Source organism: Debaryomyces hansenii, assembly GCF_000006445.2.
Source record: "Debaryomyces hansenii CBS767 chromosome A complete sequence".
In the NCBI taxonomy this organism is placed as follows: domain Eukaryota; kingdom Fungi; phylum Ascomycota; class Pichiomycetes; order Serinales; family Debaryomycetaceae; genus Debaryomyces; species Debaryomyces hansenii.
The window spans coordinates 964,738-984,505 of NC_006043.2; the positions used below are offsets into that span (position 1 = coordinate 964,738).

At 35.4% G+C, this 19,768-nt stretch overlaps 10 protein-coding genes across 10 annotated transcripts; 5 read left to right on the forward strand and 5 right to left on the reverse strand. All coding sequences in view use genetic code 12, as the record gives it.

Moving 5' to 3' along the window:
• Positions 1-45: 45 nt before the first annotated feature.
• On the forward strand, positions 46-2,622 carry DEHA2A11396g (DEHA2A11396p; the record flags this gene model as incomplete). The annotated part of the gene is made up of 1 exon (XM_456828.2): positions 46-2,622. One exon carries the CDS (start codon positions 46-48, stop codon positions 2,620-2,622), a length of 2,577 nt encoding a protein of 858 aa, XP_456828.2.
• Positions 2,623-2,895: 273 nt separating this feature from the next.
• On the reverse strand, positions 2,896-3,636 carry DEHA2A11418g (DEHA2A11418p; the record flags this gene model as incomplete). Its single annotated transcript, XM_456829.1, has 1 exon — positions 2,896-3,636. One exon carries the CDS (start codon positions 3,634-3,636, stop codon positions 2,896-2,898), a length of 741 nt encoding a protein of 246 aa, XP_456829.2.
• A 928-nt stretch (positions 3,637-4,564) lies between these two features.
• Positions 4,565-6,523, reverse strand: DEHA2A11440g (DEHA2A11440p; the record flags this gene model as incomplete). The annotated part of the gene is made up of 1 exon (XM_002769981.1): positions 4,565-6,523. One exon carries the CDS (start codon positions 6,521-6,523, stop codon positions 4,565-4,567), a length of 1,959 nt encoding a protein of 652 aa, XP_002770027.1.
• Positions 6,524-6,734: 211 nt separating this feature from the next.
• Positions 6,735-7,077, reverse strand: DEHA2A11462g (DEHA2A11462p; the record flags this gene model as incomplete). The annotated part of the gene is made up of 2 exons (XM_456831.1): positions 6,735-6,930; positions 6,986-7,077. 2 exons carry the CDS (start codon positions 7,075-7,077, stop codon positions 6,735-6,737), a joined length of 288 nt encoding a protein of 95 aa, XP_456831.1.
• A 998-nt stretch (positions 7,078-8,075) lies between these two features.
• On the reverse strand, positions 8,076-8,432 carry DEHA2A11484g (DEHA2A11484p; the record flags this gene model as incomplete). Its single annotated transcript, XM_456832.1, has 1 exon — positions 8,076-8,432. One exon carries the CDS (start codon positions 8,430-8,432, stop codon positions 8,076-8,078), a length of 357 nt encoding a protein of 118 aa, XP_456832.1.
• Positions 8,433-9,224: 792 nt separating this feature from the next.
• On the reverse strand, positions 9,225-9,395 carry DEHA2A11506g (40S ribosomal protein S29; the record flags this gene model as incomplete). The annotated part of the gene is made up of 1 exon (XM_456833.1): positions 9,225-9,395. The coding sequence occupies one exon, from the start codon at positions 9,393-9,395 to the stop codon at positions 9,225-9,227; it is 171 nt and encodes a 56-aa protein (XP_456833.1).
• A 757-nt stretch (positions 9,396-10,152) lies between these two features.
• On the forward strand, positions 10,153-12,492 carry DEHA2A11528g (DEHA2A11528p; the record flags this gene model as incomplete). Its single annotated transcript, XM_456834.1, has 1 exon — positions 10,153-12,492. The coding sequence occupies one exon, from the start codon at positions 10,153-10,155 to the stop codon at positions 12,490-12,492; it is 2,340 nt and encodes a 779-aa protein (XP_456834.2).
• Positions 12,493-12,681: 189 nt separating this feature from the next.
• Positions 12,682-13,995, forward strand: DEHA2A11550g (DEHA2A11550p; the record flags this gene model as incomplete). The annotated part of the gene is made up of 1 exon (XM_456835.2): positions 12,682-13,995. One exon carries the CDS (start codon positions 12,682-12,684, stop codon positions 13,993-13,995), a length of 1,314 nt encoding a protein of 437 aa, XP_456835.1.
• A 517-nt stretch (positions 13,996-14,512) lies between these two features.
• DEHA2A11572g (DEHA2A11572p) lies at positions 14,513-16,285 on the forward strand (the record flags this gene model as incomplete). The annotated part of the gene is made up of 1 exon (XM_456836.1): positions 14,513-16,285. The coding sequence occupies one exon, from the start codon at positions 14,513-14,515 to the stop codon at positions 16,283-16,285; it is 1,773 nt and encodes a 590-aa protein (XP_456836.2).
• Positions 16,286-16,558: 273 nt separating this feature from the next.
• DEHA2A11594g (DEHA2A11594p) lies at positions 16,559-19,657 on the forward strand (the record flags this gene model as incomplete). Its single annotated transcript, XM_456837.1, has 1 exon — positions 16,559-19,657. The coding sequence occupies one exon, from the start codon at positions 16,559-16,561 to the stop codon at positions 19,655-19,657; it is 3,099 nt and encodes a 1,032-aa protein (XP_456837.2).
• Between the last annotated feature and the right edge of the window lie 111 nt (positions 19,658-19,768).

The window sequence follows — 19,768 nt, forward strand, 5'->3', positions numbered from 1 at the left end:
AATTGAAGACTAATCTTCAGCAGTATGAAAAATCAGTGACAAACTATGAAATGTCGTGTGATGTCGTTAACACAAAACATCACGAAATTCAGTATTAAAGGTAGTAAGTTTATCATAGATAGGCAAATATACGTAAAGACTATAAAGATGCCTATGAAAAACCTCTTAAATAGGACAACGAAGTCTGAATATAAGGAAAGAGATACGCCAGATGCAGAAGAAAGAGCGGTTTTAGACATAAAACCGGTTACCTCATCCACTATGAGTACATCAACAGAGGAATCGCAGGACTCTATTCATCAGTTGCGACCAATGTTCAGCTCGCCGTTAGCGAAAGCAGAAGACGAAACCAAAAGTAATAGCCAGAAGTTTAATTTCATGCATGATACGAATTTGAATTTGAATCCATCGATCCTGAACACGAACCTGGCACCTTCAGTGATGACAAAGGACTCAGAATACATGGTAAATTCCATGTATTCGGATAGTAAGAAGACGTATTCGACTAAGCAATCGTCATATTTAACACAGAATAGTCAGAAGAAGACAGGGGCTTCATCCGCGGCTAGAAACCTCGAATATGGACAACCGTTACAAATTTTGAATATTGCAGAAGAATCGAGTGAAAACCCGGATATTAAGGGCACTGTCGTTGATAAGCTTCATGAGTTATACGAGGATGTCTTGTTTATTATGAATCAGTACAACAACTCGTCAATCAATTTGTCTACGACTGTGATCAACACGATAGATTGTTTTAAGAAGTTTGTTTCGTTTGCTGAAAGCTTTGGTTCGGACTCTGAATCTTGGGACATCACAACTTTCAACAATGGGGATATGAGAAGGATCATGAAAATTTATTTACATTTCTATGATAATCTATTGGCAAGTGACGTTTACATAAAGTTGAAGTTGTTATTAGTTAAGAACTTCAATGATTTTGCCACAACGCTTAATAGTAGGGATAAGCCGGCGAATAAACCAATGCAAAACATGGTGAAGCCCCAAAATTATGCTATCGGTATTGATCCTGATAAATCATTACCCAATGAAGACTTGATAGAGAAGATTATGAAGAAAATTGCTTCTACATCAATCTCAGTAAAGGAGCAAAACGGATCCTTTATTGCACCAATTGCCCGTGGGATAAGTAATGATTTAAATATTCTTTGTTTGTATTTTGGATATCCAAATCCAACGGACCTGCACTCAAAATTAATTCAAAGTTTGCATGGTTTATATGACGATATACATGTGGTCGTTATGAAAAATCAGATAGAATTAGCATCCATTATGGCAGAGTCCGCAAGCATTCCGTTTCCAAATTATAATGCATCAGAATCGGTACTCCCTTCAACACAAGTGGAGAATGTTGTCCGTAAATTCAAATTGCCATTCCGTAACCCTACTGATAGTTCACGTCCACCAATCTCACTTTCATTATCAGTCGAGAATGCATCAAGGCTTTCAGGTACTATGGGTGGTTATATTTATCCTCAAATTGACTTGGAGAAACAGCCACACTTAGAATCCTACACAAACTCAAAATTTGCTATTTCCTGTGGACATGTTTGTCTTGATAATAACGATGAAGACGTTAACTATCCTCATGTATCGGCACCACTGGCAGTATTAATATCCTTGTATAAGAAAGCTTTATGGACACAATATCAAAAGTTTTCTCAACAAGGCAATAATGTTTCTACGATGGAAGAAAGGATTGCATATGGTTCAGTGTTGAAAAATTTGGATAAAGTGTTCCCATTGAAGAAAGTCAAAGTGCCATATTCCAGCAAAAGAGAAGGACATGAGATCAGAAATTTACCAGAGCATAGGTTTGGTCAAATCATTTGGGGTGAAAGAACATTAATAAATCTGAAAGGAAGTGATAAGGCAAGTCAAGATGTAGAAAATAAATTATCGGATTTAGCGATAATCAAGGTTAATAAGAATTTAAAATGTGACCAGAACTTCTTAGGAGATGATATCGCGTTCAACGAGTATGACCCTGCATTAATGTTTGATAATCTTTATGTCAGGAAAGTGATTAACCTTGAGAGGGAGTCTAAGGAACTAAACATAAATGAAGTAGACTCAGTTGCATCAGCTAATTCAAATTATAGTGGATTGTCAATTTTTAAATATGGATCGACAACAAAATTCACAAGAGGAAATTTAAATGGAATTAAGTTGGTATATTGGTTAGATGGCGCAATACACTCTTCTGAATTTGTAATAAACTCAGTAGAGAGTAATACTGCTTTTGCCGCGGGCGGTGATAGTGGTTCGTGGATCTTAACGAAATTGGAGGATTGTACATCTGAATCGAATTCAAAGGGTCTCGGTGTGCTTGGAATGTTGCATTCGTATGACGGCGAGCATAAGCAATTCGGTTTATTCACACCGATGTGTGAGATTTTGGAAAGACTTGAAACGGTGACAAATATTAAATGGGGTGTTGTTGGGGTACCACAAAAGGATGAACGTATTTCTGGCCATGAAGTTTATTCAGGGCTGTCCGCTACCGACAGTGATAGTGATAATTCTGATTCAGTTGATGATACCGAGTATGAGAGTGGAGCAGAAGAATTGGAAGGTGCATGCCCACCGGAAATCGATTGATATTACGTATAGAAAATATTAAACAAATAAAACGACTGTTTATGGATTTGGTGTAGAAACTTTACTTGTTATCGACATTATGATTTATATTCTGTTTATTGAATTGCGACCTATTAAAGAATATATAAAGTTACAATCGAAAAGAAAGAAATAAGCAACGAAGTATGGAAATAAGCGACGAAGAACTATTGACGAATTTAAATATAATTTACCAAAAGATTTATGGGTTTCTAAAACCTTCGAAATAATGCAATTCCAAGAGTATTTTTAAAATCAGAATAAGACTGCAGCAATTGCAACTATTCCTGCAAGTACACCGGCTATATTCTTTGGTGCTGAACCTTCAGAAACTGTAGGAATCGAAGAAACTGATGATGGACCTGGGGTGGTGGTTGGTTCTTGAGTTTTAGTACATTCATGGCACGTTTCGGTTGTGTAAGTTGTAGGCACGAGACATGAGCCGGTAACAGTCAAGGTGGTGGCCTCAGGAACTGTCACGGTGTGTGGGAGACAAACGTTACTACGACATGTAGTCACGGTCACAGTAGTTGGATATGGACAGAAGGTAACAAAATCAGTGACGGTAACAGATCCAGTAACGGTAGTGGTGGTGTTAGGATAGAATGTGGGTGGTGGATTAGGTGTTGGGAAGCTTGAAACGGAAAGTGTTGGAAGTGTAGCATTGACGGTGATTGAAACTGATGGTATAGTACCTGAACTAGTTGGATCATCGATTGTGATGGTTCCAGAAGGAAGTTCACTAGTAGGGTCATCAAGAGTAATTGTGCCAGTTGGAGGAATTGGGTCATCCAGGGTAATGGTTCCAGAAGGAAGTTCACTAGTAGGGTCATCAAGAGTAATAGTGCCAGTTGGAGGAATTGGGTCATCGAGGGTAATGGTTCCAGAAACATCTGGTGCCCCTGGGGTAGGCTCCCCAGGTGCGACTGGATCAGCTGGTGCTGCGCTTGTGGCTGCAGCTAAAGCAACGATAGATAAAATGGTAGAAATTCTCATATTGGTAAATAATAAAGCGATTGTAATATTACTTTAATAATAATCGTAATTCAATAGACCCGGATCTAGACAGATTTGGCCCTCTTTATATACAAAAGTATGTTGCAAACAATAATTATGTATTTCGGTTGAGATCATAGTAATCTCTAAATTTAGAATTATTATTAACAATATAGTCTAAATATAGCTTTGCATATATCTTATTAACATCTGTAGACGTTCCCTCGATACAATCGTATATGATAGAACCCTTATTTACAATATTATCTAATCAAATAGACCTACGGTGACAATAGTTTTACCTATCGCATATTTACGGAGAGTAACAATATCTGTCAACGAATGTAAGGGGTTTACTATGCCCATATGTTCCTTCGGTTTATGTTTATGAGTATGAGTATATGAGTACATTATCTATTATTTTAGCGTGTATTTGTTCAGCGTGTGCTACTACTCCACGTTCCATTATCTATTATTAGTGTAGATCTCCTATTAGGCGTATAAAGATATCAGGAACGGGGTACTTAGTTTTTTTTGCTTATAGATGTATTTAGGAGCAGCATTGTCGGCTTTACGTATCATCAGGCCAAAGCCGCTTTGGCGTTATTCGTAACCTATGAAAGTCATTTATTTTCAGGGTCCAATGCAGGTATCTATTATTAGAAATTAATTTGTCGTGATACGCATACTATTAAACATGGGGTCAATACTTTAAATCGGTCGTTCTTTGACAATTAAAACATACATCGTACAGCAACACCCGATCGCTTATGGGTATTTTCAAATAGCATGATGTAGCTGTGACGGTGGCAGTGTTTGTAGAAGAAGCTATATTAGGTTTTGCATTTTTTGCATCTACATTAAGAAGTTACAACGTACCTGCATGTATAGAAACAGCTATAGAAACATAAACTAGATACGATAATTATTAATCCCTTTCGGATTGTTTGTATTGGATAAATCTGCCCAAGGTGGCCCATGTCTCTTCGGCTCTTATTTTCAAATGAGGATATCTATTTTTATCAATCTTTTTGTACATCAGCTTAATAGATGGCTCTAATGCCTGCAATTTCTCGTGGTAGTTGTTTTTGACGTAAATTTCGTAGTCATATGAGTACGACATATCTCCGAAGATCTGGTAAATCAAGTTCAAGCATTCGATTGGAATTTCATTGGCCTTTGGTTCATCAGTTTGATTAGTAGCAAATAATTCAGTGCTCGATAACAAGAATTGAGAAATGTGACTGGTGACTTCAGTATTATCTATGACAGGTGCCAAACTACCTAAGAAACCCACTGCGCACAAGAAAAATTCTAAGCTTGTCGCATTGTCTTCAGTAGGATTGTGCTTGGTTAAATCATCGCAACGGGAGATTAAGCTTTCTATCATAGAATAATTTACCTTGGATTTGATTTCGCCTCCTAAGGTTTTTGTTATTCCCCAGCATATGCTTAAGCAATCTTTCTGTATCAATAAGTTATCTTTATTGGATGATATATTAACAATTAAATCCCATAACTGTAATGCGTCACTGTACCATTCGACTGGTATATTCTCACTCGACAAGAATAACCAGCACATGTTGTTCAAACAAACAATTATTTTGTCTAGTAATTCTAATGCTTCTTTGTTTTGCATTTCGAATTTTAATAATTCGATCAAAGACGGATAAGCCAACTGTAATATAACTTGAACCAAATCTGTCGATAATGTAACCGGATCTTGTGGGTTCGCTTCATTGAATGCAATATATTCCCAGATTGATGTAATTAAATCGATTGCGATTTCTAATGTTTGAACATCTACCTTGGCTTGAGCAGTTTCTGGAGTATCTCCGCCAATCTGTTGGTCGATATCTTTTATTTCTTCAGGTGCTTTCTTCTGAATAGGCTCTTTCGCATTATCGATAACCGAAAGATTCTTCTTCAAATTGTCCAAGTTAATTGTGGTAATACATGAAATCAAGTTATTCAATATTTCTGTGCTAGCCGCGTCCTTGTTATCAGCCTGATTCAATGCTTCATATAAATGAAATTTAATCCCTTCAATGTATACTTTACCTAATGTATTCTTAGATTGGGCTGGTGATGCCAAGTATTCAATTAGTCTATGTAAATCGAATTGGGAGTTTTCATGTAAGTTTTGAACAAACTCGGTAGATTCTGAGGCAAATTCGTAAATAAAATCTAATAATGAATTGAATAACTTAACCGTCGTCTTCATGGTTGGGATATTCCAGTTGATGAGGTCAACAACTAACTTTAAAACTGGATCTATCTTTTGAAAAACATTATCGTATAAATCTTCCGAACCACTTGCCATAACTACAATAAGGGATAAAATATTTTCAGTAAAGTCAAATAACAATTGCTCTTTTGACTTATCACTTGTTTTCTTTCCTTGTGCTTTCTTTTCATCATCTTCTGTAGCTGCCAACGGTAAAGATTTTGATTCTTCCAAAAATTTAAAAGACGTTTCAATCTTTTTTAAAGCTGCCTCAATTGCTGTCCATATGTTGGATCTCCAGTAAAACTTAGTAACTTCATATCCCTCTTCAATTCCTATGTTTCTTAATAAACCAAACGACTCAACTACAATTTCGTCATTAGAATCATTTAAACATTGCTCCATTATAATCAGAACTAACTTTTCTTTCAATAATAATTTCCTCATTCTTTCATCTTCACACAAAACTGTAATTGCACCCAATGCCATTGTTTTATCATTTGGAACTGAAGATTTTAGGTTGTTGATTAATGGTAAAATCTTTGAATTACGAGTGTTTTCATCCTTAATTTCTTGTTTATCAAAATTTTTCTTGCTATTATTCGCAATAGGATTCACTCTTGCTTTTTGGTTCTTTCTTCCTCTCTTTAGTTTACCCATCTTGTATACACTGTTGTAAACGTAGCAGTTGTAGAGTTTGGAATACTGAGTTTAAAAAAAATATTGTGATGAGCAGTCTACCATTATTCACGTGATTCTGATTGATTCAGCTACGGGTTATAGTATGATCGAATAAAAGCTTGAATTACCTATCTACTTATATGAATGACCTTTATCATTCATTGAGTATCCACGCTAGATACCCCTTTATCTATTTACTGCTATCTATAGTTTCTTGCTTCTCTTTATTGAACTCCTTAATTAATTCTTCTTTTCCGATTGATGGGTTATTAGGATGTAAGGTTGTTTTAACCTTTTCTTTCAAGTCGCTCCATGATTTAGGCTGATCTGATGTATCACGAATGTAAACATCATCTCTTAAATTGCCATCTTGTTGTAAACGCTCGCTATGGATCTGTTAGTAAAAGCACTTCTAAACAGCTGATTTTAAGATTTACTTACATTATTAAAGGTTGCCAAAACTTCACACCGGTATACCAACTCAACCCAGCCACTAAGCAGATTGTAATAGCTTTACCACCTGCACTTGACATCGCTCTTATATACTGCTTCTTCTTAATGGTGTAGAATGTACTATTATTCTAAATTTCGAGTCGCAATAGTGTCTGATTCCATATACACACCTCACCATGGACCATAGTATAATCATATACTAATTATCCAAAAACAACTAATAATCTTGTGAGTTGAACGTAAGTCAGTATATATTGTGCTCTGGGTTCCATGCCCTTATGTTGAGCTTTATATTGTAAAAATGTGATAATTTTGAGTTTAGTTGTTTTGTAGATTTTTAGCTATTTTGTAAGATTTTTGTAAATCCTACAAGATTGTGGAACATAATTAAATTATATTCGAATAACAAAAGAGAACAACCTAACACTGATAGCATTCTCTATACAACCCTAATATCTTTGATTTCGAATTAAAATTGGAAGCTATACAATTAGAATACCTGGAAGAATTTATCTCTTGTTTCACTAATAAACTTGACCAAGAAAATTAATAACGGGTTCAACCAAGAAACAAAATGGATAACGAGCTTAGGCTGAAGAAAATATATACAGATACAAGGTTATAAGTCACATTATAAATGTGTTAAAGGTCAAATAATCTCGCTTTAATAGTAACATATATTTTCAGCGAATGACACAGAAAGATTGTATTGAACAATGTTTACAATATTTATGGAATAATCAATTTTGCCTTGCTTTAGGCCAAGCGAATATACTATTACCATTATAAGTCATAAAATCACACTGTGATTCATGTCTAGCCCAACTCAATGTAAATACTCCGTTTTGTATAGGTTTTGAAGAATACTCAGATTAAAAGTTATTCTGATATTAGAGTTCACGCAGATAGTCCAATAAAAACATTGAATGTTATTGATCCATCAGTTAAATATTCATTGCAATTTAAAGACATATAGGAGTTTTGTTTGATTTCAAACAACTGTTATTTCTTCTAAAGCATTAAATTTAGATTAATTCTTTGATTCTGCATTAACTTTTAATTTTTTTATTTTTCTTCTTTAATTTATTGTACATGTTTCTTCATTGTGTTCAAGCATATGATCATCTATCATAGTATCAATATCTAAATGTTCAATGCTTATATTTTGTAATAGTGAAACTAAGTATTCATTTTCTAATATAGTATGATCATTAAAGTCTCTGTTTCTGTTTTGTATTCTACATTCATTGTTTTTTGTTATAATACCATAATCTTCCACATATTCTTTCTTATTTTGAGTACGCATATCTTTTTTTATGTTTTCTATCTTGTCTACTAATACGTATTCTATTCCATTATTTAAAAAGTCATTTTCTTCTTTATCAGCACCGATTATTTTCTGATTTTGATTAAAAATATATATTAATATAGACATTTATATTTATTTTTAAACTTCATATACTTCAGTATATAAAGAACAGTCTGTATCTATATGCATAAAAACTAATCATACAAAATAGCTGCGAAAACAGGATTCCCTAAGTACACCTTAATCCGGGTAATACCAAAAGCAGTTCATCTATAAAAGAAGGAAATTCTTGCAAAATTTATGGGTTTTAATTCTTTTCTTTAATCAAAAAGCTTATTAAAGCAAGGGAAAATTTGCCACGGCGAGATAATGTATATTGTCAAGTTATACTCGTTGCCATTTATTTATATAAATTTCATTTCCCGAGATAAGAATCATCCCTATAGGAAGTTTGGAATCCGTTGGGTCTTTTAAGTGAGGCGATGGATTCTGAATGTCGAAAAATGGGATACATAATTCGGTAGTTCATGTAGTTATAGTCGTAGTAAGAATGTAATAAACCATATTCACTTGTGTAAGTTCAATAGTGCAATGTTCGATATAAGTGAGCCAAATAGAAGCGTCGGAGAGACCAAGATTATGTCTTTTGTCTACTTAACAAGCTAGTACCTGTCACCCTTCACCACGAGGAATAACATCGAGTACCCTTTACAATGTGTTACAAAATAGTACCTGGTATTCTTTACAATGTGAGCTACAGAAATGAGTATAAAGCAGTTATAATATATATTAAGCCTGATCGGCCTATTGTAAGCAACCCATCAAATTAATTATACATAGAAAATAACATTTAGAATTTCAACAAAATCAAAAATTTAATCATATAAGCCTGAATGCAGATTCCCTCAATAATGTAACTTAACGGAATTTGTTGAAACCAATGTCAGAGGCTCTTTCTCTGAAACATTGACGACAGATGTTTAAATCGTATTTTCTAATTAAACCGGAGTGGGAGGAACAGACACGACATTGTCTTGAACCTTTACCAAAGTTTCTTGGGTGGGAAAACCAAACAGATTCGTGAGCCATTATGCTAAAATTAGTTAGTATTTTGTTCGTATCGTCATGTTATCCACGAGAGTATCGTTCAATCTACGTCTTGAATTTTCTAATGCATTTCCATCCAAACTGACACCATCCCCTATTCATACATGTCGGGCCAACCGTATTATCTGCCTTTCTGCATCTTTATCCGTCATTGTGTTGTTCTACTGATTCCCTTAGCTAACACCCAAACAATCAGATTGCCGTATCAACATCAGATCTTCAATATTACGTATCCTCAACACAATACATCTATTCCACAGTGATAAATCATTTTCCTGGCCTATTTTTCAACCCTGGGCAAAATTTTTCAAAAATTTTAATCTCCATGTCAAAATCTACAATCTTTGACTGGTCCTCAATTCAATCTTCGACATTATTAAACAAACTACTCTCATTCATTATTCCATGGTGTATTTGTACATACTATTTTGTAATATAGACTTTTTGGATATGTATTATTTCCTTCTAATTACTTAGTAGTTAAATTTTATCAGTATCAACACTCTGAGTGAGTGACATTCGGACCATATTGCGCGTTGAGAAAGCACGACTGAAAAATTTTCTTAATATTACACAAAACAATTAACAGTCACTTTTACCACGAGCTCATTAGGTTATAGACCTAAGCGATATCATATGATACTATGTTCCATCAAAAAAGATAATTTTGAAGGGCATCGCTTCATCTAAGCTAGAGATCAGGGTACAGATACGGTAATTGACGAGACTAATAGAAGATATGGCTAAAGGAGGTCATTCGCATAGGTCCACATTGAAAAATGATCATAAGCCTTTCAAATCAAAGCATGCCAGTAAGGGACAGTTGAAAAACCAGTACAAAGGGAAGGTTGAAAAAACCGGTGCAGGTAATGGCAAGGCCAATAAGGTGATGTCGAAGACCGAAAGAAAGAATGCAGCTAGACAAATGAAGGAGAATAAGATCCATGAAACGAAGGTTATACGGAAGTTGTTCGATGGGTCGCAGGGAGCAGAAAAGATTGTTACTGTGATTTCGTTGACCAAGGACATTTCAACGCAGGACATAGTGTCGAGATTGGTCAACAATGTAAAGGAAGAGAGCGACGAGGAGTTCGTGGTTGGATTACCATCCGTTTCTTCAGCTAAGATCAACAGATTCAAGACCAACTTGAAGTTCATCGTGCCGGATCAGAACAATTTGCTCAGCATATTGGATGCAGCCAAGATATCTGATTACGTTGTTTTTGGTATTTCTGCCAACGAGGAAGTAGATAAGGAGTACGGAGAACAGATTTTGAGAGCGCTTATCGCACAAGGTATTGCCTCCGTGATAGGTGTTTTGCCTAACGTAGTTTCTGCGTATCCAAAGAAGAATTTGCAATTGGATATCAGAAGGTCGTTATTTTCATTTTTCACCCATTTCTTCCCAAATGAAGAAAAGTTATATGCATTGGAATACGACACAGAGTGTTTGAACTGTATTCGTACAATTTGCCAGAGGTTTCCTAAATCTGTCACTTGGAGAGATTCGAGACCGTATTTGTTGGCTGATAAGACATCATGGATGGCTTCTGAGAATGATGCGTCAATGGGCCACATAGTAGTTGAAGGGACGGTTCGTGGTGTTGGTTTCAATGCCAATAGATTAGTGCACATTCCTGGTTTTGGTGATTTCCAAGTTGACCGTATAGAGAAATTGTTCAAATCTCGTGTCAACAAAAAGAGCGAGATGGACATTGATACCGAAGAGAATGATGTATTCCTTCCAAACGAAAACAGGGAAACTTTAGAAGAGTTAAACCCAGAAGAAATTGATATGGAAGGCGAAGAATGGGATGACGAAGACGAGTTTGGTGTTAGAATGGAGGGAAAGCATTACTTTGAAGACGGAAAAGATGGTGGATATTCTAGTAGATCCAAGTTACCAAGGGGTACTTCGGAATATCAAGGTAGATGGTTGTTAGACGATGTATTAGAGAATGCCTCTGATTTAGAGAGTGAGGATGAGGACATCGATGTTGATATCGAACAAAATAACGACGATGAAATGCAAATGGAAGACGCTCAATCAGAATATGCTCCTACAGAGGCTGGTGATAATCAATCAGAGATGTTTGTAGACTTACCGCCAGAAGAAGAAGAAAGACAGTTACATGAATTTAGGGAGTCTGTAAAGGAAGATCTTGAGTTCCCTGATGAACTTGAATTAGATCCATCGGAATCAGCCAAAGAAAGGTTAGCTTCATATAGAGGTATCAAGTCATTAGGTAACTGTGACTGGGATTATGATGAAGAAGATGTTGAAGCCCCAAGCATATGGAAGAGATTATTAAGAATTTCCAACTTCAAGGCTACAAGAAATAAGGTTTGCAAGGATGTAATAAAGGATGTTCAACTTAATATCGGTAATAAGGCCAGAATATTTATTAAAGCACCATCTTATGTTATGGAAAAAGTTAATTGTGAACAGCAACCGTTTGTTGTTTATGGATTATTGGAACATGAACATAAGTTAGCAGTGGTTAATTTCTCATTCGAATCATGGGAAGACTATGATGAACCAATTCCAAACAAGGACACTTTGATTGTTCAATACGGTCCAAGAAGACAAGTCATTCAGCCATTGTTCAATCAAGGATCTAATAATGCTAACAACGTTCACAAATCTGAAAACTATGCTCATCAAGGTAAGCTTTCTATTGCTACATGTGTCGCACCAGTATTATTTAGCAATGCGCCAGTAATCTTTTTCAGACAAGCAACTGATGGCTCTCTTCAATTAGTTGGCCAAGGAACTTTCCTTAATTGCGACCATACAAGAATTGTTGCTGAAAGAGCAGTTCTTACGGGTCATCCTGTCAAGATCCATAAAAGAGTTGTTACTATTCGTTACATGTTTTTCAACCCTGAAGATATTAACTGGTTCAAAGCTATTCCATTATTTACAAAGACGGGTAGAAGTGGTTTTATTAAAGAAAGTTTAGGTACTCATGGTTACTTTAAGGCTACATTTGACGGTAAATTGGATGCGCTGGATACCATTGCTATGAGCATGTATAAAAGAGTCTGGCCTGAGATTTCTACTGGATGGACTGATTAAATATTTGTAGATTTAATTAAATCTTATAAATAGCTGTATAATACTAATAAAATGTTCTATAGTAATAAATTAGTAATGAGTAATTATGAGGAATTTCTTTCGTGCGACTATAAGTAGCGAGCTTATCTGTATTTCTTAGCATTTTTTATTAGACAAGAATTATTAGAGCTTATTTAAATTATTTAAATTATGACTTCGTTTATGCCTCATGGGTCTAACCCACTAACATCGTCATTTACGTGTAATACATGTGATATCAGATTTGTTACTGCTGATCTACAAAGACAGCATATGAAGACAGACTGGCACAGATACAATTTGAAGAGAAGAGTTGCGCAATTGCCATCTATATCGTCCGAAATGTTTGCAGAAAAGGTACTTTCACAGCAAAACCAATCAGATGAAGATGAAGAGGATGAATTCGGGTTCCATATAAATCACCGAAAATCGAGTAAGGGTTCCAAGCAACTTACCAAGAAGTTTTTGAAAAAGCAAGCTAAATTCAATGAATTAAGAAAGGCGAGAGAAGAGGACAAAGAATCTCACGTTAGAGCTGTAAGTCCAGCTTCTATATCTTCTGAATTCTCCCAGTTTTCTCTTGGTGATTCAGAGAATTTGTCCGTTAATAATGATACTGATACAGGATCGGAACTCAACTACACAGATACTTCGGAATTCACTGATTTGGATATCACTGCTGATGATGAAGAGTATAGCGACTCCGATATGGAATCCAACGAGGAGTTGGACGTTACTCCAATAACTTACTGCTTCTTCTGTGGGGTGAACAATAAAGAAATCGAAACCAATGTCAAACACATGTTTAACAGCCATGGCTTATACATACCTGAAAGATCCTTCTTGGTGGACTTGGAAGGGTTACTTGCATTTTTAAGTGAAATATTTACAGCAGACCTTGAATGTTTAGTATGCGGGTTTTTAGGAAAGAACTTAGAGAGTATTAGGCAGCATCTCCGTAGCAAGGGCCACTGCAGAATTCCATACGAATCCAAGGAAGAGAAAGCAATTATAGCAGAATTTTACGACTTCTATGTGGACGAGAGCAATACCAAATCCAAGACCAATAAAAAGGTTACATTCACAGAATCGAGTGATAGCGATGACGGCGTGTTGGTCGATGTCCCTTCCTCATCTTTGGATCTCGATGATTCACAAGCCAATATCAACGACAATTACTCCGTGGTGCATGTTGATAAATCCGGGGTTGAATTAACCTTACCGACTGGTTCGAGAATTGGCCATAGGTCCATGGCAAGATACTATCGTCAAAACATCGCAGTACCAAGAGATCTAGCCGAATCCGAAAAGACGGTAGCTGTTGTAGACAGAAGGTTCGCTCCTGGATTATCGTACCACGATGTCTCTAAACAAGAGAAGGAAACTAGAAGACTTGCTCAACATTCTAAGAACGATTACATTAGAAAGAGCAAGTCTTATAGAATGAATTACCAACCTCATTACAGGGATGAACTCTTACAATGATTCATTCATTCATGCCTTTACGCTCATTTTTTCGCCTTTTTTTTACAGAATTGGGTATGAAATTCGATTACATGCTCTAGTATATTTATATATATGAATAATACGCACATATACTGTAAGTTACAAGGATATGTAGTCATATTGTTACCGAAAACTATCATGAAAACAGTTTTATAATCATGCATCGATGGAACATTAAAGGCTCATTGAAAAATGACCACAAAAACAAAATAGAAGCTTATCGAAGTTCGAATATATTCTGTATGTATTTATTGAATATGGGCTCAAAAATCATTAGCTAGCCATCTGTAGATAATTTGAATAGATTAGAAATCATATAAGTGTAATTATAATAGTATTATACAACCGCAAACGGCATTTTATACCAGATATTCTATTGGACTACCAAATAAAATCTAATTCAAACATTTAAAGGTAGTGAGAACTTACAAGAAGACAAGAAGACAACAATAATAATAATCGAATCGACTAGTACATGGATAATTTTTAGTTAGATATGGTATTAGAAACGCACTTGTATGACATTTTGTTAGTTTCACCAGATGCTAGTACCGAGGAAATATCGAAGGGCTACAGAAAAGTTGCACTTAAATGTCATCCAGATAAAACCAATCATGATCCTGAATTAACAGAACAGTTCAAAGAGGTAACAAGGGCATACGAAATACTAAAGAACGAAAAAGCAAGGGATGTTTACAACCATTACGGAGAGGCAGGCCTTAACGGATCATGCGAGACTAAGAGGGGGAATAGTGGAGTCAAGAAGTACAATGATTCGTACAATGTGCGTACAGCTACTGATGTATTTTCGAATGTTTTCAGCGATATAAATTCGATGTTCAATAGAGATCCACTTGGCGGTGGCTTTGATTCATTTCTGTCGTTTCCGATGAATATGAACATGAATATGAATCCGAACATGAACATGAACATGAATTTCAACATTGGCTCGTCTCGAGGTGATTTCAGAAAACATGTTCAGCCTGCTCCCAACGGCAATAAGAACAAAATGGTTAGGGGTCATGATATACACCACACATGTAAAGTTGGACTCGAGGACCTTTACGTAGGAAAGATCGTAAAATTCCAACTCCCCAAAAATAGTAGATGTTATACGTGTATTGGGTTAGGTGGTATGAATCCTAAGTCTTGTCGTGTTTGTCAAGGTAACGGACAGGTTTTCGAAACGCTCTACAATCAGTTTTCCCAATTCCAAGAGTTGCGTCTGTGTAGACAATGCAGTGGAACTGGTATTTATATAGCACCAAAAGATAGGTGCTGCGAATGTGATAATGGATATGTCAAGGAAAAGAAAATCATAAAGATAAATATATTGCCGGGATTTAAAAACGGTGATAAGGTCATTTTACAAGGAGAAGGAGATGAAGGTAGGAATATAATTCCCGGAGATGTGGTGATACATCTAGAAGAAATGCCCCATCCATATTTAACAAGGAGATTTAATGATCTTTACATGGATTATGACATTGACTTGAGAACAGCATTATTAGGTGGTCCTATTATATTGAACGATTTCTTGAAGAAAGATCAAGATTTAAAGATAAATATAAACGTTCATGGGAATGAAGATTTAAATAAAGGTGCTGGTGACAATATTCAGGAAGGTGAAATTGTTGGTACAATTAACTCGGGAATCCCAAAAATTGTCAAGAATCTTGGTATGCCAATAAATGATTTAGATATTAAAGGCATATTTTACCAAAGTACGGAAGCTATAGATGAGACATGTGATATGTTTGATTTGAAAGAATATGGAAAAGGTGATCTTTTCATTCGATTCAATGTTATAATGCCTACAGTTTCCGATTTTAAAGATGACAAATCACTATTCACCCTTGCAAACATTCTACCTACTACCATACCTCAAGTTTCTAAAACAGGGCCTAAAAAAACATTAGAAGCACACTTATCGAATATACCAAATTTCGATGGTGATTCTTGTCCAGGTCCTACAAACCCAGTCTACTCTTCAGGATCATCTGAGGATAGTTTAGATTATAAGCATGGTCATAAGAAACTCAAGAAATCCAATTACGGTTACACTGTTGATGACCTTTCGAACTCTGAATACGATTACGATGATATCAATGTTGAAGATGACAACGTCGATGGTAACGAAACCGAAGAAGAACAATTTTATGCGAATGAATGGAATAAGGAGAAAGATGGTCGTGGGAAGAAGAGGAAAAAGGATGATGACTTAATGGATGGTTCTAATAGTATGCATGATTCTGGCATTCAATGCTAAATGCTTATTATTGGCAACTATCACTATCATAATGCGAGCATGATATTATCTGAAGATTTGATATATGAGAGATAATAATCCACTGATTATATACATAAATAGACATTTATATTACGAACAATCTCCTAGATTATAATACGGTTAGTATTGTAGTATTTATTGAACTCAAGTTATATACACGCTGATAAATTCTACGCGGGATCAAATATGAACTATGTAGATTAAGAGAGCTATATCATCTTGAATATACTAAGTGTGATAGCCAATTGCAAAATGGAAGAAGGAAATGTGTTGGATTCATCAATTATAAAGGATTTATCCAATAATATATACGAGAAACGTAAAGCTACTTCATTTCAGATTGAAAGTTTAACTAAATCGGCTCTAGCAAGGAATGATAGTCAAATTATTTTTAAAATAATCGCAGAGTTAACAGAGTTAACTAACGATGGTACCAATTCAGCAAAGATGGGAGCCATAACAGCATTAGGTAGTGTATCAGTTGCTCTTGGTTCTTTTGCGATAGCGTATTTTTTGGAAGAGATTATTAAACCTATATTCGCTACATTCCGAGATACAGATGCTCGTGTTAGATATTATGCCTGTGAATCTTTATATAACATAGCAAAAATTGCAAGAGGAGAGATATTGCTATACTTTAATGAGGTTTTTGATATTTTATGTATCTTGGTAACTGATACCGAATCATCTGTCAAGAATGCTGCAGATATTTTGGATAGATTAATTAAGGATATCGTAAGTGCAAAGTCTACGAATTACGTTTCCATTTTGCATCAGGATAATATAATTGAGCTGGGACAATCTAATGATATTTCCTCGCATATTATTGATCCTACAGGGGTTGCAATACAAGTTAATCAGGTTCAAGATACACATAAAGCTTTTTCTTTGCCAAAGTTTATTCCTACATTATTAGAACGGATGTATACAATTGATCCGTTTGCGAAGAAGTTTTTGATCAGTTGGCTAGAATTGTTCGATGATATTCCAGCATTGGAATTAATTACATTTCTTCCTAATTTCTTAGAGCCATTGATTAAATTCTTGATGAACACAGCTCCTTCAGATGTTAGAATTGAGACCCAAAATCTTTTGAATGTATTTTTAAAAGAAATTAAAGCCATAAACAGGGTGAAAATAGAAGCAAAAAGAAAAGCTCTAGAAAAGGAAATTGCCAAAAAGAAGGCGGATAAGAAATTAAAGGACACTCAAGAGAATACCAATGACTCTATTACGGCTGACGACGAGAGTCAAGATGAATCATCTGGAATTCAAAGAGAAGGTGCACAAGACGATGCACAAGATGAGAATAAGGATGACTCGTATACTACTGATCAAGCTTCTATTCAGTCAAATAGTACCACTATAATTAGACAACGCAAGGACGATGAATCTGAACATCTACAAGAGTTAAACGAGCTATCAGAATTGTCTGATAGTCAATTTCTTAGCGGCCAAGATATCTTTATTGACTATTCGAAAATTATAGACATTTTGCTATCATTTTTGAGATTTCCATTGTCGAACAGTAGTAATAAAAATGATTACAAAATAAATGATATAAGTAATGAAACTCATGAAATATACTCAGAAGTCCAATTCACAGTACTTAAATGGTTACAGGAAATCTTAGTGATTTCTCCCACAAGCATTGCCAAATTTCTACCAGATTGTGTCTCAATAAACATGAAAAATATTTCCATAGCAGATGATAATAAAGATTCTGACTTGAGAAATCAATTTTTAAAATTTAACTTATCCTTACAGAACTTTTTAGTGAACTTAAACGAGAGCGGATCGAAGGGTGAAGTGAGGGAAAAGAAAATACCAAAAAAAGATGCAAAGAATAAAGATGAGAAAAGGAAACTGGAATCTAAAGAGATTACTGAATATAAGAAGAAAAAGGATGAAAGCACAGAAGAAGATGGTGATTCAGAATACGATAATATTGATGAAAATCTCATTAACGGTTTAAACAAGGATGTCTATGATGAATTTTTTGAGGCTTATTTGGGCCCAACTTTGAAATCTATTATGACAGAATGCTTGACATGCGTGAACGAGTTATCTAGGATTACACTGTTAGATTGGTTAATTTTCTTATACTCGCTAAACCCTTCTAGTTTCTTTAAGCCTTCATTTAAAGGTAGTGATGATAAAGATGACAAAACTTTTGACATGTCTGCGTTATTGCATTCCTCTATAGATGCAAGCAATGAAGTAGTTCTAAAGGTGTTACAATTATCATCAAAGATATCGGAGACAGACCAAGAATTTTTCAAGAATTTCATGATTGAATTAATGCGTTTCTTTGAAGATGAAGTACAAGAATCAGCCACCACAAGTAAGCAAAATCAGATCCACGGTCCAACAGCATCACCATTAACGAGATCAAAAATTGAATTCATTATTCGAAAACTATGTGTTACCTTAACGTCTGAAAAAATATTCAAAACGCTATCTGAAGTAGTTGTGTCACACGAAGAACAAAACTTGGATTTCATGAATATGATGATAGTAATGTTGAATAATATTCTCTTAACAACCCAAGAATTAGCTGGTTTCCGTAAAAAATTGAAAAACATTGATGTGTATAAGGTCGATGATTGGCTGCTTTTTGCTACGTTATTCCAAAGCTGGTGTCATAATGCCCCGAGCGCATTGTCGTTGTGTCTTTTAACTTCCAATTATGAGTTGGCGTACTTAATTATTAAAAGCTTTTCAGAACTGGAGGTGAGTTTCCAGCTTTTGACTCAGCTTGATATCTTGGTCCAGTTGTTGGAATCCCCTATCTTCCTTAAGTTGAGATTACAGTTGCTAGAGCCAGAAAAGCACCCTTATTTGTACAAGACCCTCTATGGATTACTCATGATTCTTCCTCAGTCGTCCACATTCACAACCTTGAAAAAGCGTATATCGTTAGTTTCTGGTGTTAATTCGTTGAACACTCCATCTGGATCGTCAGGCCCAATCACCACTCCAGTAGCAACTCCTGGGGCCACCACCACCAGCTCATCTGTTGGAAATCAACTTTCCATAAAACGTAAACGCATCCATGAGATGTTAGACAAGTTCACGAAAGTGCAAGAGAAGCACGAAGAGTTTCAGATGACGAAGAAGCTAAACGAGGCTACATTGGCATTAAATACCGATAATCCAACGAACAAACCGTACTCCAAGTCCAATGGCCTTGACTCTTACACATCGAATACTAACAGAATTTTAAGTCACGACTCGACTGTCTCCGATAAAAAAGACTACTTCTCGCATGACCATTCTGTGCAAGCAGGCTCTGATCCTAAAACTCAAAAGAGATCATCTAGCAAAAGGTTTGGTCTTCATAGGTTTTAGTAGGGAAATGGAGGTCTTGTTGATGTGTGGTCACATGATTTGCTTTACAGGTTCAACTTGCTATTAAAAGTTTTTACGTTTTAACAAACAACAAATAAATTTTACAACTTA